Source organism: Catharus ustulatus, chromosome 1, assembly GCF_009819885.2.
Source record: "Catharus ustulatus isolate bCatUst1 chromosome 1, bCatUst1.pri.v2, whole genome shotgun sequence".
NCBI lineage: Eukaryota > Metazoa > Chordata > Aves > Passeriformes > Turdidae > Catharus > Catharus ustulatus.
Window position 1 is genome coordinate 30627279 of NC_046221.1, and position 12747 is coordinate 30640025.

The following is a 12747-nucleotide window of genomic DNA, read 5'->3' on the forward strand; positions in this document are numbered from 1 at the left end:
GTGTTGGTAGCAGTCCCATTAAATGGTGGCTACAGTCCTCCTGCAGTGACAGAGGTGGTTCAGTTGAAGCAGTGGTCTTGTAGAAGGGTGCAGCCTCCCTCCGAAGGTCCAGTGATGATATGGAAAAAAAGTCCTGTTTTCCTCTGGAATCCAGGGAAAAGAGGGTGACTTGGTGTCCCAGAATTTCAGTTTTTATCTAGGTAGGAAAGGCTGGGCTCTCCCCCCTGGCTGGAGCAACTCCCAATGGGATGAAATCATTTTATCAGTCACACAGTGCGACTCAATGGGCCATTAGCAGAAGATAACTCCCTGGAGGAAGGATAAGGGGTGCAAAGATAAAGAACAATGCCCTACTGGTTTCAATGGATGACCCATTAGCAGAGTATCTCCCACGGAGATAAGGATCACTTCCCCACCTAGTCACAACAGATGGTGATAGAATAGATACTTTGATCACGTCCTGTATTGTAACCCAAGACAGCAGGGCTGGTGTGATTGTTACTAATTCATTACTTTGTTGCGCGTGGATCCTCACTGCAAAAAAAAAAAAAGTGCTCCTTATAGTCCAGTGCGCCCTATATATGGACAAAGTTCGGAAATTTGCCGACACCTGGAAGTGCGCCTTATACTCTGGTACGCCTTGTAGTCATGAAATTAATGTACCTAGTAAAAAGTCCATATTAACACCTTTATGTTAGCTTGTTTGGCCCCTCTTCTTACTTCATGTTATCTTTTTTCTTCCACAGAATTACGGTTGTGGGCCTTTTGTTGAAGTGATAAATTTAATTAAGGACAGGGTCATTAAAGTACTTCGTGATTTTATTGGAAGCAAAAGATAGGAAGTAAGGACCTGGGAACATGCTGAAAATGAAAAGCTGTGTATAGCACTGCTGCCGTGGATATTGTGTGTGTCACATCTGCAGGCTACACCTGCCTCTGCTAGCCCATGATTAGAGCTGTGCTTGTTTAGTAATTGTGCACTTGACAGCTCAACAGATTGTCACCCTTTGTTTGGTGATGGCTTCTTACCCTCTTGTACTACATCAGCATATGCCTCTTCAGTACATTAGCTTGGTAGGAAAATCTTTCAATAAAATTATAAATAGTTTTTCATGCAATAAATTCACCTCCTCTTCCTGTGTAAATTTTTAGATTGCGATAGACAAGAAAATAGTAGGGTACTACAGATGAGAGGAGGACTTCTGGGGCAGGGGAAGAATCTATTTAAAATAGCTAAGAAATATTAATCATGGTATTTGTGTTTGTACTGAGCACTTGCATACCCCTGATACCAAACATATAATACCTTCCAGTTTAGATGGGAACATCTTAAATTTTTAGGCAAAATACATTTGAAAAAATAAAACAGGGGTTTTTTTGATGCTTAAGACAAAAGTCTGTGTTCTTGCTGGTTGATGTGTGATCAAACTTTTCTTTTTCTCTTCAAATAACACATAATTATTTGGCAATCTGAAAGAAGAATACAGTAATTTCACGACTATAAGGCGCACTCTTTTGACTAAAATTTTCCCTGGGACCCAGAAGTGCACCCTATAGTCCAGTGCGCCTTATATATGATCTACAAAGTTGCGAATTTTGCTGACTCCCAGGGGGTGCGCCTTATAGTCCAGTGCGCCTTATGGTCGTGAAATTACTGTAATTATACTCAGATGCTTCTTTATGGGTGGAACTGTGTTTCTTGTGCACAAGTAAAACTGCCTGAAGAACACATACTGAAGTACTTATTTCAGTAAAAGACTGGTTTGTTCTTTGTTTTGGGTTGGGGTTTGTACTTCAAGCTGGAGGGGAGCTGCAACTGAGTGTTGGTAAGAGATCTGGTGGCTCAGATGGGATTCCAGTAGTAGGCTTCTCTGTGGGCATTTCCCTGGAGCAAAGGCATATACTCCAATTCCCCTCTCAACTTTCTGGTTTGTCCCTGATGGCCATGCCCTGCAAATAGGAGACGTGGTTCCTCAAAGCACAGGTTTTCATCGCAGCCAAAGTTGAGGTAGCATGGCTGAGAGCCTGAACATCTCCGAAGTCTGGTGTGGAGTAAAAGCCTGGGAAGAAACAATTTTCAGTTCAGAGAAGGGGCATATTGAGTAGTGTATTGGGTGGTGAGAGTGTGATAGTGGTCCTATGTTTGTGTGCATTGCTTCAGCATGAGCCAGAGTTGGGAGCAGATTGTTGCATGAGCATATATATGGATGTCCATGGAGTTGTCTCAGTTTTGGTTTGAGGAGGTCAGATTTGGGGCATGGGGAAGCATGGAAAGCTAGGCATAGCAGGGGATTTCTGGAAAATAAGGGAACGCTTAGTGCTTGAGAGACAGCCCTTGAACTGCAGCTGGCAGTATGCTGCCAGACTCCTCGGAAGGACAAGGACAAGTCCCCTGAGCTTCCCAGTGGCCTGGGACGCTGAGTGGAAGCGACTGCTTTACGCCTTCCAAGTACAGGTGCTATGGGAGAAGGAGATGCATTGGAAGTGGAGGAGAATGTGCAAATGATGTACTGAAGGTGCTAGAATAAGCTCTCCCTGGGTACATGCAGTAGAGGAGAGAGAGATTTTCTGTATGAGAAATAGAAAAGCTATCAAAAGTAGGAATTGTCTGTAAAATAGTTATTTAATTGCCATGAAAGTACTGTGGCAGGAGGGAAGAGAGGCTGTTAAAAAGCAAGGTCTCTTGTTTAAGGCCTGGGATGAAAAACTGCGCTATGAGAAGCAGGAAACAAAAGCCTGCAGCCAGAGGATGCATCAAGGCTGGAACCATTTTTTGTGACAAAAAGCCTGCCAGATTTGCAGGTGGCATGTTTCAGCACATGTTCAGACAGAAATTTAACCAATCCTCATTTATCTTAGTAAATAAAAATCTCTGTATTTATCCTCTGGATGTGATATTTTCCAGTTTTTCCAGTTTTTCAAGAGCTTGTATCAGTGTTTGTGTCAGCCGGTGATAAGAACCCTGGGTTTGAGTGCGTAGAACAGCTTGCAATTTTGTTTCTGAAGTTCGAAGATATTTTAACAGTAACAGGCACTTCATTGTGCCCTTATATAAGGCCAGGGCAGGTTTTCTTAAGAAGCTTCAAGTGGCCAGAGTAAGCTGGTAACTACATGCCCAAAAAGGCAACAGGAGGTATGGGCAAATCTACATTAGCATTTTCTGGAGGTTGCAGTTGTTTCTGCTGTGACTAATGACATTGACGCAGGGACACTGGGGGTCAGGCTGACCTTAATTGGATTCTACAAGGGACAGCTGTGGAAAATGCAGTGAGTGCTGTATTCCTAGTGCTGCTAAGGTCTGTGAATATAAAAGATAAATTCTTGGTTGCGTTGTGTTGCCTTAAATGTTTATTCAAAAACTAGCTTTATTAATAACTCAACCTCCTTTTTTCCCTGAAGACTCATCTTTTTTAAAACATTTTAGTTATGTGACCATAGTTACTGAAAGAAAAATAACAAGAGATGAAAAATTAAATGTTCATACAGTGATACTATGTACTCATAGGTTGGCATTCCCTTTCTTCTGCTCTCAGATTCAGCAATGCACGGTGCTACACACATGGGATAATATCCTCAACAAGTGAACAGTATGAAGTTAGAAAACAATTTCAATAGTTGCTTTTGCTCTATTTATTTACTCCCATATGTTTGTGTTTGTTTTGGTGTTAGGAGATGAGGGGGGAAGGGGAAGCAAGGGTAAACACTGCAGACTTTCCAGAAATTATACAAGCCAAACTTCTGGTGTGTTGATCAGAATGAGAAGAGTATATTAGGTGCTATGCTCCCTTCAATTGCTGACTGATACAGGATTTTAACAGGCTTAAAAACTGACACTGTCTCTCTTTGTCCTTTCTTTCGGTTTCAGATGAAAAGGAGAAATTTGAACCCACAGTCTTCAGGGATACAATTGTCCAAGGCCTCAATGAAGCTGGGAATGACCTGGAGGCCATAGCCAAGTTTCTGGATGCAGCAGGATCACGACTTGATTATCGTCGCTATGCTGACACACTCTTTGATATTTTGGTAGCTGGCAGCATGTTAGGTAATCTGCAGAGTGTCTGGCAGAGAGTTTTGATGATCAACCTTGCTTGCTTCTTTTAAGATGCTATCTTCCTCCACAGTAGAAATTATAACCTGTATTACAATTTCACTGCTTGCATCTTGTATCATAGCACTGTTTGTTGTGCAGTAACACCTCAGTACTTTCTGGATACTACTTTGAGAAGCGTTCAGTTTGAGCTAAACCGCCTTATAATTGCAACAGCAAAGAGAACGAGAGAGATGCTAACTAGGAGAAACAGAAGGATTTATTAGCATAAAAAGTTACACTCCAGGTTAAGAGGTGCGGCAAATCTTGCTTTGTAGATGTTGCAACAAAAGGTAGCTCAGGGAAGTGAAGGATAATGAGGCATGCTTTGTGGATGTTCATGGTACATTTCTACCAGGTATCAATGGTAGCTTCTGGCAAAAACATACTTTTCACTTCTGTCTTTATTTTGAGTAAGTTATCTCCTTTTACTGATCACATTGCTTTGACCTCTACTCTTTGGTGTGTAAGAAGAGAAGATGTTTTTGTATGACTTGAGGTAATGCAGGAAACAACAGCTATTGGAAATACCTAGGAAAAAAACTCAATAAAATAAGTCAGTGTTTTGAATGTTTACATGAGCCTGGTAAGCATCAGAGGGGTTTAGCAGGATGTTCCAAGTACTCAGATTACTAACACAGTGCTAATACTTTTCTCTTTGGGAAGGATTTACATTATTGTTATGATGTTTAAAGTAAGAGTTAAAATAATGTGTAAGGGTTGTGCTCAAACCCATACTTATATGATCACTCTCAGTGCTCTTAAGACCAGCTGAGATTCTTTAGGGTGAACTGAATAACTCAGTCCTGTGAGGACTGTGTGATCTATGATGCAGCATATCAGCCAGGTGTCCCTTCTGTCAGTTGCCACCACATCTGAGCAAAGTTTGGTCTGTCTCTATTTCTCCCTCTCACCTGTGGCCTGTTACCTCAGTGATATAAACGTAAGATTTACTAGACTTATTAAATCTTACATTTTTAAAGTAATAAATAATTCCTTGCCTTTTTTTTTCTCCTTTCTTGTAGCTCCTGGAGGCACACGCATAGATGACAATGACAAGACCAAGATGACCAACCACTGTGTATTTTTTGCAGATGAAGATCATGATGCCATTCGAAATTATGCTCAGGTCAGTAAAGGCATAGCTGATTACTGTTGTCCATTTATATGTCAAAAGAGTTTATAGTGGAACATCTGCAGACTGTCTAGGCTGCACTAGGCTAGCTACAGACTGGTTGAAAATCCAGTTAATCATTAATCTGCCCTAACATACACATTTTAGGTAAGAAAATAGGATATCTAAGATAATGTGATCACAGTTGGCAATGCTTTCTTTACAAAAAGCATTCTCGCTTATCACAGTCTACCATTGGTTGAGTCTATTTCTAGACACCACCCTTATTAATTTTGTTAACCTTTTCTGTGTGCAGACTGAAATATTTATATGAGCATATTTTGAGAAACACATGAACTGTATCAGAAATTCAGCTTTTGTAAGCAATGGTGTGTCTGGCAGGACCAGGGCAGTTTACGTCTCCCTGTACTCACACTGGTGAGGCCACACCTCAAATCCTGTGTTCAGTTTTGTGGCCCTCACTACAAGAAAGACACTGAGGTGCTGGAGAGTGTCCAGAGAAAGGCAGTGGAGGTGAAGATCTGGAGCACAAGCCCTGTGAGGAGCAGCTGAGGGAGCTGGGAGTGTTTAGCCTGGAGGAAAGGAGGCTCAGGGGTGATGTTATTGCTCTGTACAACTGACTGAAAGGAGGCTGTAGCCAGGTGGGGGTCAGGTGGTTCTCCCACATAAGAAGTGGCAGGGATGAGAGGAGATGGCCTCAGGTTGTGCTAGGTGAAGTTTAGATGGATATTAGGAAAAATTTATTCACTGAAAGAGTTGTCAAACATTGTAGTGGACTGTCTAGGGAAATGGTGGAGTCACCAGTCTTGGAGATATTTAAGATATCTGTAGACATGGTAGCCCAGGGCCATGGTTTAGTGGTACTTGGCACTGCTGGATTAGCAGTTGGACTCAGTGGTCTTAAAGATATTTTCAAACCTAAACAATTCTATAAAGTACATGCATGCCAAAAATTATAAAGCTCGCACCTCCAACCTTTAGTTGCATAACTACTTAGGAGTTGGGCGTATATTCCAAGAGCTTTCATTTCTCCTGCATATGTGATGTGTAATTTCTTCCTGCAGGGAAAAAGCTTGCATGAATAGGCCTATGTGCAATTAATACAAAAACCTTAATACAAAAAATGAACCCTAAAACATTCTTGAAAAGAAGCTAACTTTGTGTAACTCCTTAATGGAAGGTGGTAATTATATGAGAAAGTACAGTAAGAATTCTGTGGAAAGTTCAAAGCCACCATGCAATTCTGGATACCAATAGGATTGCATAAAAATGCAATACCCTTGCAATGGCCATATGTCAAAACTCTGTTGTTAATCATGTATATATTTATCTTTTTAAATCACTAGGTATTACTGGAATGCTGGAGACAGTGATTAAAAACAACAATGCTGCTGTCCCTGCTAAGGTGTCTAGGGTGCTAAGATCCTGGAAAGGTGCATAGTTGATTTGAACAGTGCTGAGATCAAAATCTGCATTGGTAAAATGCAGATTGGTCTTGTTTAATAGCAGAAAACTCCTTAAAAAACATATTTAATAACCTAAAATAGTGAAATATTCTTATTTTTGGAAAAGGAGTCTATTTCTTACACGTCAGCTTTATCATCTCTTAAAAACACAGTATTTTGTTTCAGGAAAATCTCTGTTGTCAGTGAAGGCAATGATTCTGTCTTCCTGAATTTTAATATTTTAATAATCTTTTGAACAAAAATTGACAGTACCAGTCCTCCAAGGAGAAATTTAAAGTAAAGGATTGCATATTGAAAAATGAAAAGAGAGGCTTTGCTTCAGGATTTAAAGGAGTGGAATTTTCAATTAATTCTCTGCACTTCAAACCTAAAGCCACCAAAATAAATGATCATTTTGTAATTAATGCCTGAAGAGATGTCCTTTTATTGATTTTGCAATTTTTTCATGCATAATGAAAAATAGAGCTCTTACTGTATTATGAAAATGTGGAATTAGTCTAAAATAATATTTAGATCTTTTTTTATCTAGAAGATACCTAGAAGGTAATTTCTCACTCTGGCTCCCAAATGAACCAGTAGTGTGGCTGGATTTTTGTGGATTTACTTATGGAAACAATTAAAAGTGAAAAGTCAAGTCAAAAGACTGAAGTTAGTATTGATGTTGTAGCAGATTATTTGCATATGAAGTCATACTTCTGTCATTTACAGAGACTTAATATGCAGAATTTTGTTTGGAAATATTAACAAGAATCTTACATTTTCGTCTTCTATCTTATTTTATTAGGATTCTGTGTGACTCTACTTCTCAGCATGGCTGCACTTGATTTTCCACTTTTTCTGAGCCAAAATACGACCAGTTAGGATGTTTGGATGTATTTTATATTCTGGAAAGTGAATGGAAGCTTTCTAAACCTAATTTTCCTCCCTCCCCCATCCAGTGTGGCAATAAAGTCATTTGTTCCCTACATAAACCTTTTTACCTGTGACAGTGAGTCATATGCTTTGTGCCTTTGTACAACAGTGCAAGTGCTGATTTGTTTATTTAATTTCTTATCTCTTCCTTCTTCACCCTGAATGAGCTCTGCACCTGTGCTGCTTCTGGTTTCATAATCTGTGGTCGCATGATGGGAAACAAATGGTCAAAACTGGAGAACAAGTGGTTCCAATAACATAGTTGTTGTAGAAGCTTTGTTCTTCCTTTTTCTCTGGCAGTAGTGTGTTTTGTTGTAAACCTTTGTTAGTTGATTTGCCAAGATGATTGAAGATGCCCAGCATCCTGACTGCCTTGCTCCATCAGCCTACAGCTGAGAGCTTCCCCAGCGCTGCATTACTGGGTGAAGGGTGCAATTACCCTCCTTCTCCTCCTCTCCCCTGCTGTTATCTATGGATAGGATGAAAAGTGGAGAAGGAAAAAAACATTTTGAGAAATAGGAAAATATTCAAACTGCAATAAATTCTCTGATTCAAGCATTGCTCTGTAAAGCAAGAATCACAAAATTGAGAGAAGGGTGTTTCATGCTCTCCATGTGGCAGACTACACTAGAGAAATACCATTCTGCAAGCTGCTTGTTTCCCTTTACTTTTTTTTGTAAAGAAAGATGGCTGTAATTGTTGCACTTTTTAAGTTAATCTGTGTTTGTCTTTAGGTCTTCAATAAACTTATCAGGAGATACAAATATCTGGAGAAAGCATTTGAAGATGAAATCAAAAAGGTAATGTTGATGGCAATCTTTGCTGGAATGCTGATGTTTTTTACTGTATTTATAACATAATTGTATATGTACGAATGTGGTGCTGTTAGGTTTTATTTAGCTCTACTGGAAAAGAGGATGGAATCTACAGGAGGCAACTTTTACTCTGCAAATTCATCTCTGTGGGAATACTGCAAGAAGCACTTGCTGTAGAGTATTTCTGAATTAATGATTCCTTTGGTTGCTCTGACCAAACTCACTTTCTTATTCCAGACTTTTTTGTGCAGAAGTTTGATATACTTTGGGATATACCTCTTAATGAGAAGTGGTATTACTGTATTGAAAAGAGAACATCTCTCTGTTGTTTTTCCAAAAGAAAAAAAAAAACCAAATCTGCTATGCAGAATGTCTCTTGATGTATGAGTATTAAACCACTCTTGCACTGTGGAATGAATCCTATCCATAAGTTTTTTGTATTTGAGGCCACAGATATATGTGTAAGAGTGGCAGAGTGCTCAGGATTTGCCTGTTAGACTGTAGTGGCTGTTTGTGGATACTGTTTGGTTTTGTGATACTGAATTCTAAGGAGACAGGAAAAGCCAGGGCAAAAATGTTTGAAAAACACCGTACAGATTTATTTTGTCTATTTTGAGTTAGTAGTAATAGATGTAAATATATTTTTCTAACTGCCTCAGTAAGTAATAAACACTGTACTGTCCTGTACTTAATAGGCATGCTGATAGTGGTAAAACCTGTCCCATGACTAAAGTATCATGTTTGTTAGATATAAAAACATGTTTTCATATTATTTAAACATTAGAAAGGTTGCTGCAAGGGTCACATGAGGGCACATTTGGAGCTTGATACTTTACCAGCACTTCTTGTGTCTGAATTAATTTGGCTCTGATTTATACATTCTTGCTCATACAGGAAATTATTTTTACACTTGTGGCCAGCATGCCTATCAACTGATGCTGATTACTCAGTACATCATTCTAAAGACCTAAATTTACCTCTATCCCCACACAAATCTAATGTTCCTGCTGTTAATTACTGTAATCACTGACATGAGAAGCGCTGACTCACAGCATTCAAGTTTCAGAGAGTGCTCAGCATATTAAGCAAGTGCCATGTCAATTCAAGCCGCCTCTGCTCATTTCTGTAACTTGCTTGGCTTTGCATCCTCTTTAGCTTCCAAAAATTCATTTTGCACTCTTAGTGACAAGATGAGACTATGGGTAATAAATAATAATTTAACTCTTAGTAAAGGATAAAGTACCTCTGATGTGAAGTTTAGCCACATGCCAGCTTGAGAGAAAGCAGTCATTTGAGATGCAGTGTGGCAGGAGCCAAGCTACTCATTGAAAGCCTTTGGAAACATCCTAGCCATGCCAGTGTGGGATCAGAGCAGGCTTGTTCATCTTGCAGACTGCAAACTTCACTTTTATGTACATGATTTTTGGATAGTTTTCAGTGTCAGGCTACATCTTCTATGACGAATCTTGAGATGGAGTTTGCAGTGGTCCTTGCCCGTGGGGAAATCTTTCCATCTGCCTGTCCATCACCACTCATGCTGCTGGTGTGAATCTTGGTGTGGCTGCTGGAAATGTGGGGTGTCTTCTCCTCCTCTGGTAATCCAGACCTAGAAACTAGGAAGGTGGTTGTGATTGTGTTTGTGTCTGTGTATTGCACCCCCACTCCCATTGCCCTTAAAACCCTTGAGGACTACGTGTAGGTGCCTTTTGCTTACCTTCTCCCTCCCCCTGCTTGTGTGAACCCACAAAGTGGCTGTTTTCTCATTTATGAGGCTGCAGGGTTTTTAACCACTTAATCCCTTAATCCCTGCATGCTGTGATTTGTGCAGGAGTAGCTGCCCACGGAGGTCCAGAAGATAGATAGGTTTTTATTTCCAGGAAGTGTTTCTGCTAGAACAGAGACTGCTGCAGTTAGTCAGTGGTTAGATATGTAAGAGAGTGACTCATTGATGGGGTTTTTTTGTGCATCATTGTCCCAGCAATGAAAGTGATGTTTCTGTCAGACTCATTAGGCAGATAGAGCATTTGGGGGAAAATAGCTCTTCTCATAGAAAAAGGTATGCCAAAAAGCCAAGGCAATACCAGCAGTTTCACACTAAAGAAGCAGATGGTGTCAGTGGGATTTTCTTTCAGGAGAGATCATCTTAAATAGCGGTATTTGCACAAGTATTTGCTTTATGTTTTCTAGATCACAACTTTGTCATTAGGACATGATTTTCTACCATCTTTCCCCTTTTTGTCTGCTTCTAGCTTTCAGTTGTTTTATTTCTTAACTCTCTGTCCTCAAAATTGCCAGTTTGCATAAGTAAACCATATATCTAAAGTTTTACATCTAAATTATTTTGTTCAAGCAATTTCAAAAGAAGACAAAGATATTTAGATTGCTTGCTTGCTGTGTTTTGATGTTTGTTCACGTGAGCATGGCCCAATGTACTGGCATAGGCCCATGACATTTTGCAATCATTTCAGTAAAATTCCAAGTTCCAAACTTGTGTTCATCTTTCTCTACATATGTATTTCCTTGGATGAAGAATGCAGTTATTATCTGTGTATTTAGTATGTTTGCATGTTTAGTAATTTTATATATAAACTTTTAAATATCAGAATTGGGATAAACTAAAAATAAGTTTATTTTTTGTCTTAACAGTGTTAAATATTACTGAGTTATGAGAGGACATCTGAAGTGATGTGAGATGTTGTGACGTCCTCTTTTGTGTTCCTATTTTCCTAATGAAAGAACCGTAAATTAAGCTAGGAATTAGGAAGTAAGAGGAGAATAGCATTCTGAGATTGAATAGGGAGTAAGCAAAAATGCTTTAAGTCAGCTAAATGAAAGGCAAGACGCAGTCAGCAGATATCTGTTGCTATATTAACTACCTTCTCTATTGCTGGCAATTCAGTGCTGTCTGCAGATGTGACAAACTGTCAGCAGCAGACCAGTTCAGATAATGAAGACATAATAAGACACCATGCTCCCTGTGTGGGTAGAGTTCCCTAATTTTCACCATTTAAGATTTCCACATCACCAAAGGTGATCAGAAGCACTTGTTTTTCTTGTGTGCTTTTTAATCTTGCATACGTTTACTTGTGTGCATCTTCTATGCCCAGAAATTCTGCTTAAAATACTTTTTCTTTAATGACAGAAACAACATGGAGCATCACATTAGATCTGGTCTTGTGCTTATTAGGTATTCTGAACTTCTGCTTATATAGTTGGGAATTCTTACAGATATCATAGAAATACAAAATTATGAGCCAGAGCTGCTCTTTTTATGCCTGGAATCAGTTTGTATCTAAGGAAGGCAGTAATATCTGTGCTTGGCTAACAGCAGGGAATCATTAGCTTAGAGAATGTTCTGTGGGTGGTTGGGAACTATTCTGAAATGTCTTGGACGTTTTGTGACTTCCCTACTGAGGTTTGTAATTGTGATGGTAAAAGAAGAGTGCTTAAATTAATCAGCAATAAAAATCTGAAGTAAAAACTTTAAAGTGAAATTTGGGTTCTGTTTCATGTTTTTAGAATGGGTTTATGAAAGGTTTTGGGTTTTCCTATCACCCAGTCACTCCCTAAATTATGTTTCACAATTGTTGGAAAGTATAGAATGTATCCTAGATATATTAGAAGAATTAGAAATATAGAGTATCCTTAAACAGCAGAAAAGGACTAGTCTAGGTTTGAGCTGCTTTTGAAAAGTAATAGTAAAACAAAAATTAGGCTAGTAGCACCAACAGTACTTTAAGTAGCAAGGATGTGTAGAAGATGAGGGTTCTGTTTAAGACATGCTGCAGTGGGATGCAGTTCAATAACACCAGAAACCACAGTAATGCTAAGAGACTTGCAAAGAGCGTGTTTCAGAGGAAGGGGAAGAAGATGAGACTGCAAACTCCACAGACGTGGTTTCATGTTTCAAACCTTCCAAAACATTTGAACAAATACAGATTTCTCAGAATTAGAGTTCATAAATTTTTGGTTGTCCTTCTCATAGAATCTATCTGTGTCTTGGGCTGCAGCTATAACTTTGGCTTTGCAGCTGGGTTCTTGCTTTCCTGGCTCAAATTTGACATGAATGGGTATAACTGTTTGTGATCTACACGTTACTGATAAAAGAATGGAGTTTAGAGCTCAGAAGTATATAAAAATCTGGTCTGTTGTGTTAAAGTGGTCAGTGTGACCACTTTCTTATCAAAATCCTGATCTATTGCTTATATTGAAGCAAAAAGAAAAAAAGATGTAAGTGGGGTACACAGAAATCTGAAGCCATTCCCTCCTTATTAACAGTCTCAGTACTTCCAGTAAAGAGGTCTAATTCTGGGATTTTTTTTTTTTTTGTGC

At 39.2% G+C, this 12747-nt stretch overlaps 1 protein-coding gene across 1 annotated transcript in view; it reads left to right on the plus strand.

Annotated features, from left to right (window-relative positions):
- BZW2 (basic leucine zipper and W2 domains 2) overlaps nucleotides 1–12747 on the plus strand; it is a 56805-nt gene that overhangs the window by 21980 nt on the left and 22078 nt on the right. The window contains exons 3-5 of the mRNA XM_033071086.2: nucleotides 3866–4042; nucleotides 5113–5216; nucleotides 8335–8400. Coding sequence (XP_032926977.1) covers nucleotides 3866–4042; nucleotides 5113–5216; nucleotides 8335–8400 — 347 coding nt within the window. The remainder of the gene's footprint in view (nucleotides 1–3865; nucleotides 4043–5112; nucleotides 5217–8334; nucleotides 8401–12747) is intronic.